Below are 25760 nucleotides of genomic sequence, written 5' to 3'. Positions count from 1 at the left end.
GGGGGTTTAAAGAGAAATTTTTTTTTTAAAAAGTTGTTATAAATTAAAAAGCACAAAAAAAAAAAAAAAAAAAAAAAAAAAAAAAAAAAAAAAAAAACTGCACATAAACCAGAAGAACTGTAATGAGGTGACGGGGATGGTTACGGCTAATGTAAAAGTAACCGAATTGGGTGAAATTTTTTTTTTTTTTCTTTAGACTTCTTCGAACTTCGCTTGTTTCTTGTGAAATTCAGAATAGTTTTCAGGATTTCCCCCAGGAAACTGGTTGGCGGCGGTGGTGAACACTGCTTTCCTCACCACCCACGTCCCCCCAAAACAGAAAAGGAGGAAAGAGAGAGGTTGTTATTTGTAGATTTCTCTCTTCTGCCCCTGAAAACGCTTGAACCTTTAGGAGATGAAAACGATGCAAAGGATTCTTATGCGTACGAGAATTTTTTTACCGGTCTGCCGAAGCGGCTGTTTAAATAATTTGCTGTCGCTTGACAATCTTGTGTTTATATTGTAGGAATAGAAACTCCCGAGTGTTTGTTTTACACAGCATATGGAAGGCTGACGTCGTTTAATGTCATTTCTGTATAAAGGGGGTTTCACATAACAAAGAGCTGTGATTTCTAAAACTCGGCATTGGTTTTGAATATAAAACTGAAAGTCTGTACTTTACACAGATTTTTCATTGCGTAACTGTCACTTCAGGAGATCAGCTAAAATAACTAAACTTCAGTATTTTTACGTCTCCGGGCATAGCTTTTTACCTATTTGTACGTTACTTTATATGGAAAACTATTAAAAGTTCAGAAAATGTATTTATTTTTAATAATTAAGTTAATAATTCAGAAGTGAAACTGGATTGTTCATTAGCTATTGCTACGAAAAGAAAATGTCTGCTTGTAGAGCGTGTCTTGTTAAAACTTTGCGTTTAGCCAGATAAAATACTTTTTACTAATTATCTTGTAAAAACATTTTCAGTTTGGTGACTTAACATTAGTTTTCTACAACTAAACTTAATTCCTGCCAGGTATCTTTAATGTTACAGCTCTGTACTTCCAGATTATCTAGTTTTAAGGATGCTTCACGAGCCTTTGAAATTGGACTTAGATAATTGAAAAAAATCACTAAAAGTTTGAAAATATATTTTTTCTCTCCTTAAATATTAAAATATTGAAATTTTGGTTTGAGTTGTGGCAAGTCAATATCTCAAAAGTTTTACAACAATCTGTGATATTTATCTGAAGCATCGAACTAAAGCATCGCAATGCAGGAATAGTATTTGTCAAGACATTAGTTATTAAAAAGCGAAAATGAAAAAGTAGTGCTAGCTTGTTTTAATACTTCTAACTTGGCTAGATCACGACCAGGCAGCTTTTGCAAATTAGTGTCAGTGCAGGTTATTTTATAATTCTGTGTTTCACGAGAAACTGCAAACAAAAAAATAGGAATGTGGGGATGGGAATGCCGTGTGCAACTTAACAGCGTTCCAGTTTAAAGTCAAAAGAGCAGCAGGATACGCCAGCTGTTGCTGCTTTTCAAGTCAGATATTTCTTGGTGTTGTTAAGGAGCATGTTCACAAATAGATGCAACACAACACAACGTGTGCCGATGGGTTTAATGTGGGGAAGCTGAGTAACGTTTGGCCATCCCCGTGGCCACATAAACTGAAGGTAATAATAGAGGTAATAAAGCAGAGTTGTCCTTTAATCTAATACAACTATCAAGGGATATTTTTTTTCCTTCTCCAAGCCTTATCAGTAAAGCCAGAACTCTATTCTGCAGCCTTCCTGAAAATATCACTGCTCTGCATAACTCCAATCCACAGCATTTCATCTCTTTAAAAAACAAACAAACAAAAAAACACTTTCAGCCAGTTAAAAGAAATGGGCTGCTGTGTGAGAGACCGCCCCACATTACAAAATGCTTGTGACTGAAAACCTCAGAGCAAGTGACATCAGTATGATATCGTTTCTTTTTTTCCTTTTTCATTTTAAAAAGAGCAAGTACCACAAGTAGATCTTAAACTAAGTCACCTCAGTGGTTAGAAATAAAGAAATCCAGGTATCAAAAGAAGAGTATTGTCTTTGCTTAAGCCCTGCAAAAATAACTCTGCTGCCAGGAGCCGTTTCATCTGTTCGGTTAAAGTATTTCAGATAGAAATCTCATGCAGCTTGGTTTTTAGACTTTTTTTTTTTTTTTTTTTGTTAGGTGGTCTGGGCCGCTTGACATCAAACTGTGGTGAAAGATTGGAGCTCGAGGAAGACGGAGGAGATTCCCCATTGGATAATTTTGCCGTTGTACAGGAACGTACCTCACGTGATGGGAATTTGACCATTGTCTCCCATTTATATTTATAGTGGTGTGCAAAACACGTGGGAGAAACTTGTCACCGACGTCACACATGTGGTGCATAAACATTTAAACATTGCAAAAATATATCTTCCATGTACATATTGTGTCTTGTAGATGTAGACAAATTAAAAAGTAAATTAGACACTTGAGAATCTAAACATCAATCAGTCTCGAGTGGCAGAGCACCTCCCTAACGCGGCGCCCTCTGTGCAGGAGTTCACAAGGACGTAAGGTAGGTGTATAGGAAGTAATTGTCCAACACATCACACAGGTGATGTTTACAGGGCACGTAATCATTCATAAAGAGGACACTGCTGTTGCTATGAACATGCAACAACGATTAGGTGGGTGTTGTGTACCACAAGATCCAAAAGTTCCCGCTCTCCATCTTTACTTTGTTGCCACCTGCTCACAAGAAAAAGAACTATGCGCCACGATCCAGTTCCAGGTCAGCCCGTTTTTAAGCTCCTGACCGATTTGTGACTATCCGGTCTACGCTGTAGCGTTCGACATGCATCAGAACCCTTAATAGGCCGACCTTTGCTCCCCACGTTCAAGTCTTGGTTGCTTATTTAAACTAGAGAAGCTAAAGTTGCTCCTGGATGGAATAACTTGATATTTCTCTGAAACAGTCATCGCTTCTCGAGCTAATTTAGATTTACCGTCCTGCAGAATTCACCGTTCTCTTGCTCCCAGGTCAAAGATAATCGGACTTCACTAACGTTGTGGCTGATCGGTGTTTATGGACACTGACGACAAATACATTTTCTAGGCTATGTTAACTTAAAGTGCTAGGATACTTTTTGAACAGGCCGCAAGCATAAAAGGACTATTCTGACTAAAACTTCACTGTCATAAAAAAAAAAAAAAAAACAGAAGACATTTCCTCGCAGCAGCCCTTCCCTGCAGGGCATCGTCAAAACTGTTTTTGTGTAAAATAAACTCACTCAGATGGATTCGGGTTCATTTTCTCCATCTTGTCCAGTCACTTTGCTCGAAGGTAAATGTGAAATTGGAATGCTTTATTCTCCCGTAACTGCCTTGTTTTGTTATTCTTTATTTTAAAAAGCAACCTAGTAAAATCTCCCTACCAGTTTCACTTAGCAATAAACTTCTTTCACAATCAAAAAACACATTCCTACACGTCTTAGTTTGCCCTTGGCTCCTGCTGAACAGGATAACTGCAAAATAATCTACATGTTATTCAGACTGATTACTCAAATCTCCCTGATTAAATACCGATAAAAACTGAGACTAACTTTAAGGCGTGCTGAACCCTTGAACCTGCCGGTGTGCCTCTCATGCATCAGGGTTGGCATACTCGGCTAAATAAAGGCGCGCTACAACGCGAAGTGGAAAAATAAAGAAGGTATCTGAAACTTTATTCAAACTTCAAAACCAAGCTAAGAGCCAAAACAATCAGATCCAGAGAGTATAGAGGCAGACCTGTCTGTAAAGAACTCTAATGACGGGGCCCACAAATCCAAGACGGATCTGTGTTTCAGAACTTTTCCAAAAAAAAAACAAAACAATCCTTTCTGTTGTTTTCTATCAATCCCTACAGATTATGACACAAATCTAAGTGGTTCACCCCCTAAATGTGATTCCTACATGTGTCCTACATGGACGGATCGGCTGCACTCTTATATAAACCTGTAAGAGGAAAAGAGAGCAGGTGTGTGGGTTTGTTTGGCCCATGGGCGATCATATCTTGCTGTTCTCCAGGTGGGAGTCAATGTGCTTTATGAGAGCGTCGTCGGGATATCCGACGGGGAAAATCAGTTGGCAGAGAGGGCAGCTCCTCATGTCGTTCTCCTCGCTCTCCATCCAGAGCTGCAGAGGAAAAACAAACAAGTTCACACACAAGAAATCAGCCCCCCCCGCATCCCCTCACCCCAAACGTCACATGTGAACTAAGTGACCCGAGTGGATAATTGAGTCAGTGTTGGAAAAAGCAAAAGCCTCTACTTCATGCGGGGCTACATTGTGCTAAACCGATAAGATGATTGCTGAATTGCACACGTCTGGATGTAGAGATAAATTTAGATTTTTATGCAATAATCAAAAGCTATTCATCTTACATGCTTTTTGAAAAAAGAAAATCAAGTTACTGTCCCACTTAGAGCTGAATATTTATGCATGGGATGTGGTGGATGTCTCGCAGTTTAATAAGTGGAATGAAAATAAAAAAAAAAAAACAGGTCTGACCTTTCACCCACAGGACTTTGTTTCACCAGTCACCTTTAACATACTTGTTCTTGACAGTTAGTCATAACAACCCCTTTACCCTCACGGCATCCTTAGTGACTATCAAAGGTGTTAATAATCTCAAAGTGTTATGCTGAATGAAATGCCTGCCTGAATTGCTGCCAATACGTGTTAAAGTCCCATTACTTTACTGATAAAATTCCTAATTTAAGGTATGAGACGCTAAATCGTGAACCTTTAATGTATTCAGTCGCACGGTTTTGTGCTGAAAGAAGCTCCAAGCAGTTTCTCTTAAAAAAAAAAAAAAAAAAAGTTTTTGTTGCTTTTTCTCTCTAGTTTTTAGAAAGTGGTGGGGAAAAAAACCGTAGAATTCATTTCTCTCACTGGCTTCTGAATGGTTGATCAGATCCTCATGTCGACTCCTTCACCAAAAGCTTATGAAAAAAACCAGCAAAAAAAAAAAAACCTAGCAAGAAATGTACCCGAAAGTATTCAGAACCAAGCACAGATCACCCTCTGGAGGTTGTGTGAAGGATCCTCCCAGCCAGCATGCCTAGGTGGGCCCCATGTGGGGACAAGGAGGGCAGACTATATGGGTCCCATATGGGTTTGTCCGCGGGTTCCACGATGGCCCCACATGGGTTTGCCCATGTAGGGCCAGAGCCCACATGGGCCCTGCATGGGCCCTATATGGTGGTGGCCCACATGGGTTTTGTCCAATTAGGGCCCATGTAGCACCCATGTGGGCTGTGGCCCTACATGGGCAAACCCATGTGGGGCCATCGTGGAACCCGCGGACAAACCCATATGGGACCCATATAGTCTGCCCTCCTTGTCCCCACATGGGTCCCACCTAGGCATGCTGGCTGGGCTGGAAGCGTTTTTATGTTATTTTTCCTTCCTCCCCCATCATGCTCAGATTCATCCAGTTAATTTATTTAAGACTGACATTTTTTTTTTCCCTTTTTGTTCAATTTGATTCCTGCACAGGTCCAGAAATAGGTTTCAGTTCCTGTTCCTGACCCATTCGGTTCCAGTTCCTGACCCATTCGGTTCCTTCTACTTAGGTGGTAGCGGATATGACAGGTGGTTCCGAAACGTTCAACCCCAACACGAGTACAACAAGCAGAAGATATTAGCTGCAGTGGCTATCGGATCAAGTCGCGAAGCTCTCCAACTACTCAAAGCAACATTATTCTATCTAGTAAGACTGATGGGTGGTTATATTAATATTTCAAAATGGATGGTTTTGTCTTTTTTGTAAGAAGCGGGAAAAGCGTAGTGGCCTTCTTTCAAGTGGTGGTGACAAGCATTGTACAGCAATAAGCGGGGAAGGGGCCACAAACCCACTTTGTTCTTAAAACAACATAAATTGAACTCAAGTCACTCTTACACTAATCAAACAGTTCATTAAAAAGACTTTAAACAATAGAAGTTAGTTGCTCTGGAGTGAACCAAAATGTAAGTTTCCTTATTTTATATGCTAATTGAGCCTTAACATCTTGACTCCATCTCTGTTCATCATGCACAGTCATAAGAGTTTTATCAAACTTCTCTTCTCGCAGAAAACGAGACGATTTCACAACGTGCTGGCCGAGCCTCCTAACGGAACTAAAAGGCATCAGGAAGATTGTGAAATATAGTGTGAAAACTAATTTTAATAGAAAACTTTTTAGGGCTAAAAAGCTGCTTAGTATTTGGTCAACTAAGCTCAGAGTTTCTAAGGTAACCTGCAGACATGATGAAATGCCACACGGCCGTTTGAGAACCCGTCTCGATGAGCGCGACTGTACTTTCAGAACACCTGAAACGTGTGGTTGCACATTTTTACAGCGGTACAGCTCGCTCCGCACTTAATAGCACATGGTGACAAATATCGTAGGTTTATAATCTGTTACAGAAAAGTAAAGAATGCAATTCAATCTGTAATCTGAGTAAATGTATCTTATTGGGGGAGCGGGTGGGAATTCACATTAACCAATATTTGGTTTGAGCAAAATGTCTTCTGCTACACTTGCAACTAGTCTGCAAATACAGCAGACTAGTCTGCAATACTAATATGCAAAGTGTAAAATAACTAATTTTACACTTTGCAAAAATTTAGGAACCTCTGGAATTTTAAAGAAATGTTATGCATTCCAAAAATGTCCTCATAGCTTTTGAAGTAGAACATTAAAAAAAAACTCAGCACCACAGATCCTCTACTGTGCAGTTAGTATGAAATCATTTTCCACATATTCATTTGTGCCAAACCCGCCTGGAGTGGTTGAGGCAGAGCAAATCAATCGAATGTTTAGCAAGCTCTACGGATTTCTCTTTGCAATGGCAGGACAGAAAATGCTTTCTTCAGGCACGTCCTCCAGATATCCAGCTGACATGTAGATAGCGTCCAACGGTTGCTATGGAGACTTTGTGACCCTGTCATCTCCTCTCGACCAAGGCAGAATATTATATATATAAGCAGCAGCGGCTGTTTGTGGCCAAACCATGAGATGAACACAATTTAAAGTTGTATTTAATAATAAACTGTAAATAATATATATTTTTATATTTGTTTAGCATTAAAAAAGGGGGATACGTGGACATTCAGGAAATAAAATATAACTTATTGGTAAGTTTTGCCCTCAACAAGTTTTCTATTGCCTTTATGCATGTGGCTAAATGGGAAGTTGTGTGATAGGTTCTTACTGCTGAGAATTATGAGAATTGCCTCTGCTTTATATATATCTATTTATATATTTTTTTATTTTACATAACCACGACGCGAAACCTCACAAAAAGTACTGGATATTTTGTGAAAAATTGAAAGAAAAAAAAGAAAAAAAAGAAAAATGTGGGTTAATATTGACATTTATGTACTTTCTGTATATTATCAATCCATAATATTTACTCGGACCGTATAAATTCGAGATGAACTCCTATGAACAAGTCTGACTGAACAGACAAGTGTGAAGAATGGCGCATAATTAACTTTGTATTAACTCACGTTAATGGAAGGCCAAGACTGAGCATGCTCTGATGTCGCGTACCCCTGCTGGGGATGGCAGCTGAGGTTATTGGGCCTCTGAGGGATGGGGAAGGCTGTGCAGGATGCCGGGCCCCTCATGATGCCGCTGGGTACAGCAGGAGAGAGCACACCAAGAGTCCTTGGGGGGCTGATGGGATGGGGGCAAGTCCACTCCTCTTCATCCTCAGAGGATTGAGGCGGTTGGGGGGCAGGCTGGGAAGGAGGAGGTGGCTCAAAATGGAGGTGTGCCACCTCCGTCAGGGGGAAAGGCATCTCTCTGGAGTGGCGCATGGAGCTCTCCGCCATGCTGCTGTCTCCGCCTGCCGCGGCTTGAAGGGGCGACGGGGACCCGCGGTGCTGCAGTCCACTGTGAGGGGAGCCGACGTGTTGGGGCTGTTGCTTTGGGTAACCCTCGACGTAGGGCCGAGGCTTTGGCAGGGTGGAGACGGGGTCTAAGGAGAAGCGAGGCGGGCACTGGTAGGCTGAGGGGTCAGCTACCTCTGAGTAACTGCGGCGACCCTGGAAGCTGGCTCTCAGGTGCTGGGTGGGCGGTCGGTAGGAATAGGAGGCAGGTCCATCGCTGACGTCCAGAAGCGGGGAGCGGCGGTGCATGTCGGGGGACAGGCGCTGCAGCACTGGAGAGCGCCGCTGCTGGATCGGGGAGTGATGTGGCGGCACTGGCGAATGCCGCTGAGAGATGGGGGAGTGGCGCTGGGAAACTGGAGAGTGACGCTGGTGGTGGATGGGAGAATGGAGCTGCACTGTGGGAACAAAGGCGGGAAAAACCTCCAATCAGACGCCTCAAACGAAACAAACATCTTCATGCTTCATGGTAAAGTGATGAAACGGTGGGAATATTTCACGTCGAGGACTGAGTTGAATCTATTGCCTCTACTTTTATTCAAATCCAAGTAGAAGCACAATATAAAGCATAGTATACTGTGCACATCATTTGATTAAGTGGAGATAAACTTTCTACACAGTCCTGCTAAAATGTCAGGTTTTTTCTAAGATGTGAAACAATGAGACCGTGATAAAGTTAATAATAATAATAGCTTTTCAACATTTATCCCGTAAAATAATAAAATAAATAACTAATCTGCAACGACCTGGATGCATTAATGTGCACATCCTCAATCTAATACTTTGTTGGAGAATATTTGGATACTTTTTTTTTTTGGATTCAGTCTTCTTGCTTTCACACTTGACACCGGTTATAGTGAGTCTAATGAAACTGAAATAGAGTTAATGGTCAAAGTGAGATTTTCCTCCGTTCATTTTTACCCTTAACCTAAAGCCAGAAAATCTGTAAAGCAATAAAAGAGTGAATCTGTCACGTCCTCTCAACGTGACAGATTAGAAACATTTGCGTGGCAGAGTTTGAAAAAATACTGCCAAGTGAAGGTTGCTGACAGACTTCTACACAGGTGAATCATTTAAGTCGAAAGTGAATCATTTTGATCTGTAAGATGGAACAAATTTTTATCTGATGCATCTTAACAAATGAGAATGATTAAAAAAACAAACATCTTCTAGAAATTTATGTCTGGGCAGAAATGTAAACTTTGAAAGACCTTCAGAAAGCATGGAGATCTGTCTGAAACTACTCCAATGATGGAAACAAAACGAGGCAGGAAGCTGAATTTAAGAGAGGGTTGCACAATGCAAATAAATTGAACTATCATTGAAAAGGTTGTTTCTGACTGGATTCTAAATTGTTCGGGTGCAACTGAACACAAAAATTTGAGGAACAGATGTGTTAAGGATATATTTTACACATAGTTTTATATTTTATACGGAAAAAAAAGCATATCTGTTTTGCAGTCAGTGTAGGCTTAGCAGACAAACTCCTATTTTCACCTCACACATAAAGCTGCACTATTCAATAATAAATCAGCACATTTAAATATTCAACAAATGGAAAAAGCTGTTTTTTTTTTTATTTTGCTGCTGTCATCTTGGTGGCATGTGTTAACTTATTAAAATGCATTCTCCTTATCAGAAATCATTATGGGCTGCTGCTGCAGTGCAACATTTTCATCAGATGTTGCAACGAGACATTCAGTTAATAGAAATGGTCTTTGTGTTCCTCTATTGGTCCATAAAAAGATTTATCTGCACAAGTACAGTTGTAGTGTTTCCTGTAATTACAAGATATGTTGATGAGTGAGTCAGCTCTGCAGTCACCACTTCAGCTACACTTCCCATTACAAAGAGGAAACATCATTTCTGGCTGCCTGGTTTCGGGGTGCTAAAGAGGGGAGGGGCTGTTTGTGCTTTTCAGAGTTTTCTCCAAATGAGGAGAAAAAAGGGGGTAAATTCAGTACGTTCACTCAAGAACTCTTCCATGGCTGCACATGATTTCCCAAAAATATTGCTACCAAATAGCCAAGAACATCAGCTTCTTGTTATAGGTGGCGAAGACGTTCATATTACCTGCACATTCCTTGTTGTTGTTTATTTTCTTGAGCTTAAGTTCTCTCAGGTTCTGTTCTGTGAACTTGGTTTGTGGTTGGACTCAAACTTGTGAGACAACGTGTCACTTTGTGCATGCAGAAAAAGGTGTTGCTACCGTTTAGCACTTCTTTACTTTTACTCCACAACGTGCATCTCGGATTTCCTATCGTTGCTTTTCAAGTGAGAAAACAACACATACAAATCACAACCGGCGCTGAGAAACGACGCAGACGTCGATTAATGAATCCAACTTGATTTACGTTACGCTTGCTTTTCAGGATGCCTCAGAAATGATTAATATGTAAAGGATATTTAAAAATGAGGAATATATCAATTCGAATACGAATTGATAGACTGATAGATAAACTACAGGAGGAGTTGACTGAAAGAAACGAATGTGTACGTAGAGCGGATCGGAGATAAAAAAAAAAAAAATTCTACACGCCCCTGTTAGAATACCAGGATAATGTGATAAAAAAATTGTTTATGATAAATAATTTTAGATTGTTCCTCATTTAACATAACCTACAATAAATTAGTTTTTAAAGAAGTAAAAAAAAAACAACAAAATCATAAAAGTAGGAGTGTGTCAACATTAGTCAAGCGTAGACGTTTTATACCCACTACAGAGTGGGCCGAGCAATTACTGGGTCCTTTGATGAGTCAGTTCTGACAGAGAACATCACAGTTTCTCTCTCTGATAGCTGGTGTTTCTTAAATTATAATTTAACTTAATTGATTATTTTGAAACTAATAATTCTTAGAGATGAACTGATCACAGCTTTGTGACTCTGTCCTGCCGACGCCAATTTTATCTTTGATAATTATAAAAATACGAAGATATAAAACGTCAAAATTCTAAGTATTTTTCTGTCATGTCTCCTTGCTTATCAGCAGTCAGTAATAATTTATATTAAGGAGGAGAAATTACATCAGACTGTGCCTCAGAGCAGTCACTGTAAAACATAATTATATCATTTCTTAGATGCACAGACAAAAACATTTACAAATCAAGAATGTTCCATGACAGAGATCGAAACCTCAACTAAATAAAACATGGAGACATTTATGTTTATCATTACTTTTTATCTGCTTAAACTGTTGCTCTCTTTTGCCTAGAGTTCACTCAAAAATGACAGTTTCCTTTCTGATTTCTTTTTACTGCGCCCTTTAATGCTGACAATAACAATTTTTCAGTCTTCTTCCCTCAATAACAACTCCCACACCAAAGATTGCTGCTGCGACAAGGAATGTAGGTGTGATACATTCACTGAGGACATCTTTTCAAGCCACACTTTACTATTTTTTTGTTGTTGTCTTTCACTGTTTTGCCCACTTTAAAAATCTTTTGAAACTAAATAGATAAGTACATACTTGATGTTCTTATATCTGCTTTATCTGTGCCGGGTTTTGACGCACAAGTGATCATCTTCAGAAGTCAATAGGCAAGAGTGAGGGTGAGCAACACACAAGTCACAGGATATTATTATTAATTTTTTTTTTGCACTTCAGCAGAAAACTGGAGGGTCCAGAGGAAACTTCAGCATGTTTTCTGTGGACTTTAGTGGGACGAACCATAATAATACACTCTGATGACGCAACGCACCTTGGATAAGACACCTATGGTGTAGTAAATCAGAGATCCTGCTTTGAGTCGGTGAGCTTTTCCTTTTGAACTGCATGTTTAAGTTTCACAACGAACTCACAGCTGTGGTGACTGAGTTTCAGAGAGTGCTGCTGGAGTGTTTCTGCAGATAAAAGACCGGGCTCTTCTCATAAAAAAATGACCGGGATCGTCTCGACCCAGATTTTCTCCGAGGCGCAGCGTTTCAACGCGTAAGGGCTAACCTGGACTGGCCGGCTCCTGCGCAGCCTTCCTCAGGATCTCCGTCTGCTTGGAGCACAGCGCTTGGAGGCGTCCCACTTCCTCTGTTAACTCTGTGTAGGCAAGAGCCAAATTCACCCTGAAAGGAAGAAAGGAGGAGGGTAATTATGTAATTAGCATAATCATTGTTACAGCAGAACATTAAAGTGTTGGCACAATGTTAAGGTGTTACAACTGTGTGGTTATTTAAACTGTAATTGCAGTCAAATTCTTGTCAAAATGCAAATAATTTTTAGTCCCCACCCCCACCCACCCACTTCCAAGTCAGGAACTGCAAATGAATAACATGAATTAATCTTCCTCCGCTCTGAAATAAAAAAAAAAAGGCCTGCTGCATCGACACACAAATCAGGTGGCTAATTGAGAAGCACATATTTTTAGATTGCATGTCGGACCGCATAATTTAAAATCACACCATATTCTTGCAAGACGTGTCTTGACGCTCTCGGGGGCGGTGCTGACGGAGCGGCTCCATTTCCAGAGCTCTAAGCCAGAAAAATTGGTTTTACGAGGTGCCGTTATTTTAACCATGGCAACGACACGTCGCTACTCTCGGCTAATTTCATCAAAACAGATTGGGACAGGAATTTGTTATGCAAGTCAAAAGTAAGGTAATATGTTCACGAGATGAATATCAGACCGACTAAGACATTAGATATAAAACCAAGCAGGTAGTCAGATCAGATATGGCAGCTTGTTTTTATAAACTCCTCAGTGTTGATCTGAAATTGACTCATTCGGGCTCAGAAGGAGATAAATACCAACCCTTGTTGTTATCGGGTTAAAATCAAAACCATGAAATCCAGCATACAATCTGCAAAGATAACGATGAAAAATCTGAGTAATTTCTTATACAACGGCTTGCACTTCAAGAAAACCGAAGTTATCATTCGTTTCATCAAGAGATTTAAAATGTGAAAGTTTCAGAACACGACAGTGTGTGTGTGTGTGTGCGCGCGTCAAATGAAAACCATCACACCTACACAAAAGCTTCGACATAGCATGAAGCATCTCTTGAGGGCAAGCATGAACCCTGACAACATACAGATCCGCCTCGAGATAAATGAAAAAGTCAGAGTTGAAAAGAGGATGTCAATTGCGCTCGAGGCCGTGAAGCGCCGTTGAACGATTTTGATATGATGACCTTGCTGAAAAAGAATTGACTGATCTCATTCTTCCACAAAGATTGTGATGGATAAAAAAAGAGAACAGAACTTCTGCATATCATGGGGAGTTTTTCAGCATGAAACAGAACAGACAGAAACTTCCCTGAAAAAAAAAAAAAAACAAAGAAACATCCTTCCTACACAGCTAGCAAACTGTAACTTTTTAACATATGTTCTGCAGCACACCCACACGCTAATTTAGTTTTAGCTACTCCTGCATTTTTTTATTTTTTTATTTTTACAAATAGACTGTTAGCTTGTTTTTTTTTTAATATTTTTTTTTAACAGGAATCCATTCTCAAAGCTGGATTTGGAAGCTCTTTGCTCCTCTTCAATTCAACAAATTTACCTTCAATTTCATTTATCATAAAAATGAGGGTCTCTGTTTCAGAGAAGCTGAAACAAAAACACACCAGAAGAGAGACTGAACAGCTCATAACTTCCAATGGTTAGTTAGTGCCTGTTAATGGCCCACCTAATTTCTCAACTGACTACGGTGACTCACACACACGGTGGGGGTATCAAGCCCCCAGTCAGCCCACCGTCTCACAACAGACATCTTTCCTTTTGGTTCGAATTGGTTCAGCTCGGAAGGGCCATCGCTGTTTGTGGCTTTAAAACCTGCTGCATAAGGAAAATAACGATCATTTTGCATTACTTACTGACATGGTGGGTGGAGCTCGCGGCACAATGTTGTTGTCTTAAAAAAAAAAAGCATCCCTGAAACTAAGTGGCTATCCTCCTTTACCCCCGCTTTGGCTGTTCATTTCTAAATGCTGATGTGCTGCGGATTTATTGACAGTTTTAAACTGACGCACCTCTTCCTTTTCACACGTATGCCATGTCACATTTCACATTTGCTCATGTCTTTTAGCAGTTTTTCGAAACAGGTCCTGGCCAGAGTGCAACACCTCTCAGTCCTGGCTCTGCACCCTCTCAAGAGAGCAAAGAGGCACAGAAGTAATGAACTGTTTGTTTGTCTCCCGAACCAAAAAAAAAGCCTTTCCCATTTTGTTTCAAGCCTTTCCCCTCTTTGGGATATTTTTTTCCCCCCCCCCCCCGTCTTTTTGTTCTTGAATGCGAGTGTGCACGTTTTTGTACAGTGTACGGCTACAGTGCGTGGGAGGGGTGTGATAATGCCAATGCAGCATTCATGAAAGGGCTGTGGAAGTAGATTGATCAGGTGGAGAAGCGTTCCACATGTGTGTGTGCGTGCGTGCGTGTGTGTGTGAGTGGGAGGAGGGTGTAGGCTGAAATCTGACCCCCGATCTGATGTTTTAAAGGAGAAGCCGTCTCCACTCCTGCCTCTGGGATCTGACTTTCCCTCGCTGTTGGCACACACTCAGGGAAAAAAGCATGACTTCAGGATGCACAGTGGTGCACGTAATACTTTCTTAACTGAGAGAAATTACAAGAAAAGGAAGCTGACTTTTTTTTTTTTTTAGATCTCCTGGAAGGGGCTGGGATCTCTCAGAAATCAAACAATGTTTTTTTTCCCCACACTCTGCAGTCCATATTCTGAATTTTGTGGCACGCTGTTTAGTGTAACACAGAAAGGTGTCAAACTGCTCTCACACCAAGCCACGGTTACGGGGTGACGCTTTGCGTCTTTGAAATCGGCCAAACTGTGTTCACTATACAAAGGACTGATCAGCGAATAGGCGTAGCCGGTTGTTTTAGTACTTTCAGAATTTCAGCCTCCACTATAAAAACTCATCATTGGTCCTGCATTTCATCCACGAGGTCGCGTAAAATCCCCGAAACGAAATTGCATCAACGCAAGAGTTTCCTAGCAGTTCAGTTGGCTGGTTTCAACCTACTGGTAAATAACTAAAAAGCATCAGCATGTTTTTCTTGTTTTTAGTTCAGAACGTTATAAGTGATAGCCATTTCAATTTGCAAAAAATATTTCAAAACACACAGCTATTCTTAAGATTTACAGCTGGCATTTTAAACATGACCGAAAAACTACAAATTCACTAAGTTGAGAATCTGCGAACAATCGGAACGCAACATTTAATCTTCGCTTTTGCTTGGATTCTCAACTCGAAGAGGGAGTTCCACCTGAACAGGCCGTGATTTATTTGAAATTGCTCTCGATTTCTGTAAATTGAGGACAGATTAGTCAGTCTCTCCGCAAAGGAATAGTTTTGAATTGGCAGAGTTGGAGGATGAGTCGGGTGGCGTGGGGGGGGGGGGGGAAGGGGGGAGGGAGTAATTGCCAGGTGCCTGCTGGCGCCTACAGTGCTGTGGCTTGTGGTTGACGAGGGTAGCTTGTTCGCGAATTAACGGTTCCATCTGAGGGAAACGAGTCCGCAAATGCAGTTACAAGAAGCGGAGTGGAACCACTGGATGGAAATAGACAGAAATTAACACAACAACAGCAACGATAAATGAAGATGAAATAATATTTGTAATGCTACTTTGATTATGTTGCCGTTTACAAAAAAAAGAAAAAAAAAAAAAAAAAACTTTTACATACTGGAGAGGTTTTCTAAATATCACCACTAATTAACAGACACAAGACTTAACTACATGGGTTATGTACTGTGCTAATATTCTTGACAAAACCTCCTTTTTGTTAATCTGCGCAATTTACATTAAACAGACCCAATTACAAGAAAACGCTCCAGGAAAAAGTGTAGCGGCAATTCAGTGGGAGTGAGCAATATTGTTGAGTAAAACCAAAAGGTGACCAAGGTCTGGAAAAAAGTAGTAGACTTCCACCGCACACCCGACACACAGCCTCTGACTGCTGTCGCACCATTTACTTTCTGTTTGCTCCCCATCGAAACACCTCTGGGGTTTCATTGTGTGGGAGTCAGTTGCCCAACCTGCTGCGGCTTTTCTTTTTTTTTTTTTTTTTCCTTTTTTATACCTGACGCCCTGTAAACATCAGAAGTCAGGGGCAACTTTAGACGCAGATGAAGATAAGAGACCGCCCTCGCTTCCAGTAAGAAACAGAGATAAAATTTATAAACAGCGTAAGATTTTATTCTGATGGTTAACGGTAAGAGAGGGAGAGGAGAAAAGAATCAACACTTTATTAGGATTTAAAGGCCAAAAAATAAAAATTACATTGATAATATGTGCAAAATGGACAGGAAGACGTTTTTGGTTTGTGCATACACTGCCCCCTGCTGCTCAGGGTGATTATTTGCTAAATATTTGCCAAAAGTGTTAAGTCAAATTCTACAAATTCTCCAGTTTTCACATTTATAGATATAACATTTCTCTATTAGTACTTTCATGCTAATGCTAACAGATGCCTTTTTTTTTTCTTTTTTTTTACTCATTATACAAACAGTCATCTCTCTTTTCATGGTTTCTGTTGAGACCCTGTCATTCGTCAAGTCTAAATCTTTATTTTCTTTTAGTTGCTTTGTTGTTTCTTTTTGTTGGTCATCTTGACTCAGTTGTGCTTTTAGTTTGATCTCTCTCTATGTTTAGTATTTTTTTCAAAGTTAGACTAAATAACTGGACCCAGTTGTAACACGCAGTGAGAATGTTTCGCCTTTCTTTCGTTTTCACCAAACTAAAGCAGCTCGGCAAACTTCTGACCGTGACTAAAATACTGCCTACTGATGGCTCCTCACAAACTTTATTTAGTGAAAATTAGCCAATGGCACCTTGCATAGTACATTCACCAGACCAGAGCGTCCAAACAACATTACTCCCTCTGTTAATGCTGTTTGAACCCAGTTAGTCAGTGATTGGAGAACTTGTTTGCTTCCTAATGAGGCCCCTAGAGGCAGGCCTGAGCACATCCCAGCAGGACAGCAGAGATGAGCTTCTGCTGAAACATTTCTCAATCTTGCTCTTTTTTTTTTTGTTTGTTTGTTTGTTTTTTGTGATCGTTGCTCAGCCTGTATTCCTCCTTGCTAACTTAGCCACGCTCCCCGATTCCCTTCAGTCTCCGTCTCCACACGGGCTCCCCTCCCTTCGGCCCCCGCTAAGAGATTGTCGGTGGTCACTTACTGCTCATCTCCCACCTTCTTTATCCACTCCACATCGCACTGCTTGCACGGCGAAGTCATTTCCTGCAGAAGTAGAGCATGAAATTACATTACCATGCAGGTTGCTGGTGGGATATTGGACAAAATCTGACAGCAGAGAGACAGCAGGGACAAAAACTTGCAGAATGAAGAGCACAAGCTCAAAGACTGTTACTCCTGCGTGTTCTCAGCGTTTTACCGTCACAAAGAAAAAGTGGCTGGAATTTTTTTTTCTTCTTTTAAACTGACAATTTAATTTAAGCACTGTAAAATGTATTTTCTTTAAAACACCTTCAGCTTAAATATATGTCAGATTAGATAACACAATGAGGCTCTTATCGCTTTTTCAAAAGAAAACGTGGTAAATGGAGATACACTGAGGATTGCAATTACGTTTCCATGGAACAGTCAATCTAACATCAATCTTAAATTCTCCCTTGGTTTGCCCCGTTGCCTCCAGCTTTAAACTAGAGATCAGTGGTAGCTGTCAAGTTGAGGCCCATGGCTTTCATCATCCAGCTTAGCATGTTGTTGTACCATCGAGACAGTAAAAAAAAAAAAAAGAAAGAAAGAAAAAAATCAAAACTGTGCAAAAGCTTTGAGTTGTTGCCTCTCTGTTGTACTTGCTGTACAATCAGAAAAAAAAGTGGTGTCTTTGGGATATACCAATTTAAAAAAAAAAAAAAAAAAAAAAAATATATATATATATATATATATATATATATATATATATATATATATATATATATATATATATCATGATTATTGTTATAATAAACAAATAACAACAGTAATATGATTTGTAGTAGTAATATATATATATTTTTTCATCATTTTACTGAGTCTCATATTTACTTTCACTGCCACACACAGGATGTTTTTTGATTTACCGGTACATCAGTTTCGGTACTAATTATAAAAAATATTTTAAGAATAAGGCTATGTGTGTAAACAAAGAACAAACTAAGAAAACTAAAATAAAAAAATAAAAAAATAAAAAAGTAAATTACTGCTGGAAATGTGGAAAAATGTACAAAAACTGCTGTAAAAGGAATGACCAAATATGTCATGTCTGCAAAACGCCCCTGATGGTGTACCCAGAATCATCATTGCTTCATAACACACATCTGAAGGGAAGTTGGTGATGTGGAGTTTATTTATGGGTGCCAGGTCAGAGGGGGGCTGAACCATGTTTCACTTGTCTTAATTATGAGCTGCATTGTGTTGAAATACCGTTAAAATCCCAATAAAATCGATTTAAGTTTGCGGCTGTGATGTGAAAAAATGTGCAAAAGTTCAAAGTTCAGGCATACTTTTTCAAGGCACTGTTTTTTTTTATTTTTATATTTTACAGTTCCATCCATTTCTGCCTGTGTAAATGGTGCAGACACTGTGTACCAGACTGAAAACAAAGCAACACTGACCCTCTCCCTCTGGTCATCCTGCAGCTGTCTGATCTCGTCTTTCAGCCGCTCGACCTCCGCCTTCATCTCCTCCTCCCGCTGACACGCACCCTGGGCCTCGTGCCGCGCCCCTTCCAGCTCGGCCTCCAGCCGCTGCAGCTTCAGGTCCGACAGGGTGTCCAGGCTGCGCGAGCTCTGAAGGGTCAGAGCTGGGCAATCCAACACTGGGAGAAAGGAAGCAAAAGAAATGGGAGGAAAGGGTGTAAACAACGCAGCACAAAAAAAAGAGACACAAACACTGAGCTTATATTGCTTCTTTTTTTTTCTTTTTTCCCTGAGTAATGCGCCGCCCCGCTGTCCACGGTTGTACAATCGATGACTATAAAAGAGCCAAAGAGCTGACTTCTTCCAAGGGCAGCATCTTTCAGCGCGTACCTGGGTGATGTGATCTGTGTGGGCTGGCTAGTGATTCAGCTCCGCTCACACAGTCCTTGAGCTACAGAAGACATAGCAACGGCACAGCAGTATCATCTTTTATCTTTGCTCCTGCCTCCTCAATAAAATACTTGTATGTGCAGTCACAGGTGCAAATGCACAGTACAAACTTAGTACTACACACATATATATATATATATATTTTTTTCATTCGTACATCACAATTTAACGCAAAAAAATAAATAAATAAATAAATAAAATATGGAAGACAAACAGATTTGATGCAAATTTCCATGAGTTTTCTGCCAGTCTGTTGCCTGAGCAGAATGAAAACTCCTCCTCATCGGGGTTTACTACGGCACAGGCATCTGTTGAGGTGGCACTGGCACATTGCTTCCACGTTTCAGCCGCCCACGTCACCGACAAGGTCACAATGCAAAGCAATTAAAGTTGACAGAGCCCCCGTCTACTTCAGTCCTCCCGCAGCACGGCAGATTGAGCAGTGTTGTTGTTTCCACTGCACTGCATTTGTTTTGCAGGAATCTGTATTGTTCTCTGTCAAGTCACTTTTCTTTTACACGTTTTAGTCGCGCAGACTACCCGCAGCAGAGTTCATTTGGTGGCGCAGATGGGCTGAATAATACCGATTTACAGCACACGCCTTACAATGCCAAATGCCTTTGGAGCCAGAATGACTGAAGTTTGACTGCAAAGCTCTTTTTATCAATTACATAACTTTTTTTTGGGGGGGAACTTTGACGTTAAAACAGCTGCTATTTTTTCCTTAACATATTGGCTGGTTTTGCTATGTTTTTTTTTTATATTTATTTAAATATATTTATTTATTATTTAACATTTGAGAGAAAACAGGCATTTAGCCATTATCGTAATTATGAACATTTTCTCGTCAGGATAATAAAATGCAATTTTTCTTTGCGATAAATTCCAGTGAATGATGTCTTAAAACTCAAACAGTTTGTCAAAAATTGCCACTTTATTTTCTCAACTGTGGATTCCATAAGAATCAGTAAATGTCAAATTCAGAAATATGATCTAATTCAGTTTAAGTGCAGTTTAACAACAATGAACTAAATTTCAGAATATATTTTACTTAGAACTGTGTTTTGACTGTAGTTAAATATACAGTAACACCAATACAGCTGTTGAAAAAAAAAAACTGCAAAAATGTTGCAAATGATTTCTTAGTCACTTTTATTGTTATCACAATACATCGCAGTAAGATTTTGAGTTTATGTCGCTCACCACAGTTGGATTTGATTCAGCTGTCCTAATTTGCTTTAGTTTAGTATATTCCTAATAAGTGGCATTAATTGAACATTATATTTTCAGTTTTGTTTGTGACATGCAAAGCTTCAATGGTAGGATGGAAAAATTCAGTGTTGTTTAAATGTATCCATAAAATCATCTTCAGATGGACATCAATCTAAATTTGGTTTGGCACGTCAGTGTTTTTCAAAAGTTTCTGGACTGTCTGGAAACATGCAGAGGCGGAGGAAAGACTAACAGAAGGCATTAGAACCCATAGACATATATACAACAATAGCAAAAGTCAATAAAAGAAAAAAAAAAGTGGAATGCTGAGTTGCACAAACATAACAAATCCCAAAAATCTGCATACTGAAACCAGTCAAATCACATAAAAAGTGACAAAAATGATTTGCAGTCTGGCAAAAAAAAAAAAAAGAAAAAGAAAAAAGTCTGCTTCTCCGCACAGATGAGCAGCCAATGAGAAACAACGCACACTGGCTGATTTATAAAAAGTTACAACAACAGACAAGAGGCGGGCTGTTTTCCTCCTGCGTCTACGTGCCTTTGGAGCGACTGCTCCTACTGTTTCCTCAATTTCTCAATTCGTCCAGCGAAACGAGTCCGCTAATTGTATCCGAGGGGACAAAGCTGCTTACTGTGTTTGTCAGGGCCGGCGTGGAGCTGCAGGTACTGCATGTCTTTGTTGTGCAGCTGGATGTTGAGCTTCTGCAGGGACTCGTCCCTCTGCCTCAGCGCAGACTCCAGGCCCAGGATCCGCTCGACATGCTTCTCCACCAGGTTTGTCTGAAACCAAGAAAAGACAGCCCAATCTGCAACAAGGTAAAATGTCGTCTTCATTCATGTGTGTGGCACATGGTATACAATACTGTGATATTTTAATCAATTGTCAAGCACAGGAATTGGTATTAGTCTGCAAAAAATGACGCTAACTGTGTCTGAATTAAAGCAATTATGCAAAAGGAGCGAGGGAGGAAAATTTCCCACATGGTCAATTGCAAGGTAACATGAATGCTTGATGTTTGCGGACATCAAATTTTGCCCAAATGGGTTTTAGACGTAGAAGGCAATTCTTCACAAAGGATTGAAAACATTTCTAGAAAACCACAATTTGTATTTGCCCTGGTTACTTTTGCAAAAGATTCAAATGTAATCCCAGCACAGTTCTGAATAAAGAGAAAGGCTCCGAGATAGGAAGGCCTCTCAAGAAGTGATCAATCTCCACTAGGCCATTAACTATGTCATTTACTGTTGTTCTTTTTTTTTTTTTTTTTAAACCATCCTACTTTAAATTTCTAAATCTCTCTGTCACTTTATAAACGTGTTAATGAGTAAGTGAGCAAGAGGCTGGAAGGTGAGCGAGGAGCAGTTTTCTGATGAAGTCCCATTAATGAGCCGCAGGTGACACTGCGATGGTCCCTGCCATGTGGCAGCTCCGACATCTTTGGCACACTTCATTCCCTCATCACTCTGACAGTTTAAAGCTGCTGAAGATACTCTGTGAGATGGACTCCGGCGTCAAGTGAGATGCTTTATTGCCTCACAAGGGCACCGAGGAAAGTTCGGCCAGCCAATCTGTTCGGTTGGACAGCTCTGCCTCGTGTTGATGTGTAACCACTTAGAATAAATGAGATTGTCACGGTTTTAAGCGGTGGAGCGACACACAAAGGAAAGTCAAGCCACATGCGGCTTAATTCTTCGGGGGGAAACAGGAATAATTAATTAAAACAATCGCTGAGAGAAGAATATCTCTTCCAAAAAAAAAAAAATGAAAATAAAAAATTTTGCCAGATTATAATTTGCAGGATCAGCAAATGGAGGTTTTGTTTTGTTTTATTGTAGAAAGAAAGATACTATCGCTTCGCAGAAATTGCCTAGAGTGAAAGATTTGATGATCGGCAGCATGTTTTACTGAATCCTGCAAACTTGATGTTGGACTAGACGTAAATGAACTTTGTTCACCAGCAAGGTTTTGTCGGGAGGCGCTTAAGCTCCTAAAATAATTAAGAAAACCAAATTCTCTACAAGTGTTTCATGAAAATTGACAATAAGATTAACTAACATATCCAAGTGAATTGGAGGGAGACCTTTGGGAGCATTTCAGGCCACGCCTGAAACTCGGGTTTTCTCTTACGACATGTTTGAAAAGTCAAGAGAAATCCGACATCGGGAGGAGAACTGTGGAGCTGCACCAGTCTGGTTCACCCTTGAGAACAACTTCACGATCCCTGAAGATGAAGCTGAAGCTGCCACATTCATCTGTTCAAGATATTATATATAAGTACAGACATGATGGGAATGTACAACCATCATACAGCTCAGGAGTGAGACACTTATTGTCCTAGATATGAACATATTTTGGTCCAAAATGTGCAGATTGACCGCAGAAGAAAGACCTTCTGAAGACTTTGGCTAAAGCTGGTAAAACAGCCTCATTATCCACAAAAAAAAAACAAAAAAAAACATTGTGTCCTGCTTTACTATTATGAATCACTTTGTGTTGGTCTAGTATATTGAAATCCTTTAAAATACATACAGTGAGGCCTGTTGTTCTAATAACGTTCTTTGTAATTTCTTGTCTTCATATAAACCCCAAAGCCGTATGGATTTTTAGTTTTCATAACTTTTGTGTCTTTGATTTGGTTGCAGGGCTAAAAAAAAAAAACAAAAAAAAACACAAGACTTCAAAGTTAATGTTCCCAGATGCTCCCCATCCAATCTAACTGGAGTGAAAGATGCAATTACATCTTCATCTACAAAATAGTTACTCATGGAGCGCAATACAAATTCGGGCCACACTTTGACTCCCTGATGTGCTTCAGCTACGTTCATTCTGTTGATCTCTCACAGGAAATCTCGGTGAAAAACGCTGAGGTTTGTGGCTGCAGTGCAAGAGATTTCTAGGGGTATGAGTTTGAAAAATATGTATTAATGTATTGCCATCAAGTTTTCTAAAAGTAATTGAAAAAAATCTGCATGCTGACTTCTCAAGCTTTCAGGATGCAGAAATAAGAACATTTCTGCAGCAGCAGACATCTGGAACCAAACTGGAAGAAGTTTTGTTGTATTCATTCAAGTTATATTTTTATATCTAAACGCATATTTCATTAACTATTAATGATATCAACTCTTGCTTTTTTTTTTTTTTTTTCAATCTGAAGTGTAAAACTAACACTTGGAGTCTAGTGTAAAGCTATCCGAGTGTCGTTTCTGACCATCTTGTCGAGGTCCCTCTGGAGGTTGCTTTTCTCCATGTGGATCTTCTCGTAGGCCTGGATCACATCCTCCAGCTGTTCCTCCCTTTCCTTTCTCTTCTGCAGCTAAAGAGAGACAGATAAAGAAAAAAAAAGAAAAAAAAGAGCTGAAAAGCAGGCAGACTCACAGAGACAAAAAAACAAGTTGACACATTTCCTCCCTTCTTAGTTTTCAAACTTCTCCCACAAAGGAGGAAATGAAGGGAAAACTTCAATTCAGAGAGTCATCAAACACGTCCCTCAAGAAGATGTTTTGCAACCGGGTGAAATTGGGACACCGAATATCTTAAGACGACAGCGTGTGCAATGCAGCGCTTCCCTAATATCACAAGTGGTTTTTTTTTTTGTTTGTTTGTTTTTGTTTTTTTTTTTTTAAAAAGGGGGGCCCATTTAACATCTTGGCGGCTTAGTTTTCTCACAGTGTGGCACTCGTCGTGCCACAGTGAGACACAATCTTATTTGGCACATCTGAGAGCACTAGAGATTCTCCAAAGCTGAGTGAAATTAAGAGATTTTCAACGTAGGCGAGGGAACGAGCTCATCGAAGCACGCGGAAAGAAAACATGGTCACTTCCAGGCAACCGAGTGGGAGCGTCAATGAGGGACTGAGATAAACAGAGAGGGACACACTAATGGGGCATGCCGAAGCCGGGACGGACGCTCAACGTGTCGACGGGAACATATGCGAGTGGAAATCTGGCACTGGTGCATGGACGGCTTGTGGAAAGCTTCGTGAAAGAGCATGGCAGCGATTTATTGGGATTTAGTGTGACAGACAAACAGAAAAAACACTGTATAAATGTCAACTAGAAGTAAAGGCTTTCTTTAGAGGGATAAATCTAAAATGTGTGACGTTACATTGCCACCCATAAATAAAACTGCCTTCAGAAGTCACCCAACTAGTAAAAATCGTACATCTGTGGCTAATTAAGAGTCAGTAATCGGTTACACGCAGCAAGGGAAGGAAAACTGGCAGCGAACGCATCACTGCCTCAGTGACAAATGGTGGTGGCAGCATCATACTTTGGGAATGAATTTCCTCAGCAGGGACAGAAAAGCTGATCTGTTGACAAGGAGATGGATGAAACTAGAAAAAACGTAGTGCTGGAAGAAATCTGAGTTGGAGGCGCAGCTAGCAATAGCTTATTGCATAACAGCGACATATAGCCTTAAAACAAGTGATTCTGAACGGAGCTCAAAACAGGTTGAAATGACTAGACTGAAATCTCATTATTTGAGAATTATGTTATGCAAAAAAAAAAAAAAAAAAAAGTCTTCTATTGCCCTAAGACCTACTGTAACTTTTTTAAAGGGAAGCACAATACAGTAAGTCTCCTTTAAAACATATGAATTGAGGATAGGATGTCACTAAAGTTCACCCATCAGTGAAGTCACATGAGTGCAGCCTATGTACTGAGTGTACATTGAGACTCTCTGTGCCGTATCGGTTTGGTTCCCACAGAGCAGAGCTCACAGTGCCATGTCTCATTTCATCAGTCGGACTGCCAGGTGTCAGACAACCCCATGACCTGTGGAGTCCCACGCTAATCATCTCTTCTGCTCTTATAAACCATTTCCTCGCTCTCTAACGCTGCTCTTTTCTCTGTCTTTTTTTTTTTTTTTCACCGCTGCTGCTACCAGCTTCACCACGGCCTTCCTGTGCGAGCCGCCTCTCGTTTCCCCGTGTTCTCGTTCACACAGTCGTGAGAGCACTGGAGTGGCAGCCAAGCAGAAAAAAAAAACAAAACAAAAAAACACTCAAAGCCTCTCGAAATGCACTCGTGCGAAGCATGTACGCGCACCAACAACGATGTTGCCGTCACCCTCTGCTATAAACTTTTCCAAAGAGAAAAGTTTACTAAAAACTAATAATAGAGATAATCAATCTACACAGCTCAGCTCTATAAGAAATCTGCCCATTTGTTCTCTCTTGGTGAAAACCTCCTGATCCAGTTCCTTAAGACTCCATATGCACATCTCTAAAGCATCTCAAAGAACATCAGCCTGAAGCTCCGGTGTCGTACTTCGTTCTTGGACAGCTATCCGGTTGTATCAATTCCTCGTCATTTTTGCCCAGACAGCAGCTCCGGAAGCCTAATTAGCTCTGGACGTTTCTTGACCTAAATTCTACTGTAATTAAATTAGGTTTTAATGGAAGAAGGATTTCCACTGAATGAGTCCTCTAAAAAAAAAAAAAAAAAAAATACATTTGTCTGATAAGGCTTTTTCTTTTAGCCACCGCATTAAAAAAAAAAAAAAAAAAAAAAAAAACAAAGGGAAAATTGGTTTTTTTTTCCCCCCTTTTTTTGGGGGGGTGCCCCCA

At 40.2% G+C, this 25760-nt stretch overlaps 1 protein-coding gene and 1 long non-coding RNA gene across 2 annotated transcripts in view; both read right to left on the bottom strand.

Moving 5' to 3' along the window:
- Positions 1 to 194: 194 nt before the first annotated feature.
- Positions 195 to 25760, bottom strand: part of tbkbp1 (TBK1 binding protein 1) — a 67130-nt gene continuing 41564 nt past the window's right edge. Inside the window, exons 4-10 of the mRNA XM_015029085.1 lie at positions 23399 to 23503; positions 20822 to 20969; positions 18483 to 18685; positions 17042 to 17103; positions 11861 to 11976; positions 7535 to 8316; positions 195 to 4173 (exon numbers count right to left, since the gene is read on the bottom strand). Coding sequence (XP_014884571.1) covers positions 4045 to 4173; positions 7535 to 8316; positions 11861 to 11976; positions 17042 to 17103; positions 18483 to 18685; positions 20822 to 20969; positions 23399 to 23503 — 1545 coding nt within the window. The 3' untranslated portion in view covers positions 195 to 4044. The remainder of the gene's footprint in view (positions 4174 to 7534; positions 8317 to 11860; positions 11977 to 17041; positions 17104 to 18482; positions 18686 to 20821; positions 20970 to 23398; positions 23504 to 25760) is intronic.
- Positions 5909 to 7100, bottom strand: LOC106945415 (uncharacterized). Its single transcript, XR_001424564.1, has 2 exons — positions 6783 to 7100; positions 5909 to 6352 (listed from the first exon to the last, which is right to left on the bottom strand). It is a non-coding gene; the product is annotated as an uncharacterized LOC106945415 (long non-coding RNA).

Source organism: Poecilia latipinna, unplaced genomic scaffold (assembly GCF_001443285.1).
Source record: "Poecilia latipinna isolate Pla-1442-1.1 unplaced genomic scaffold, P_latipinna-1.0 Scaffold144, whole genome shotgun sequence".
In the NCBI taxonomy this organism is placed as follows: domain Eukaryota; kingdom Metazoa; phylum Chordata; class Actinopteri; order Cyprinodontiformes; family Poeciliidae; genus Poecilia; species Poecilia latipinna.
Note: the sequence above shows the minus strand (reverse complement) of the source record. Positions and strands in the feature narration are given on the sequence as shown.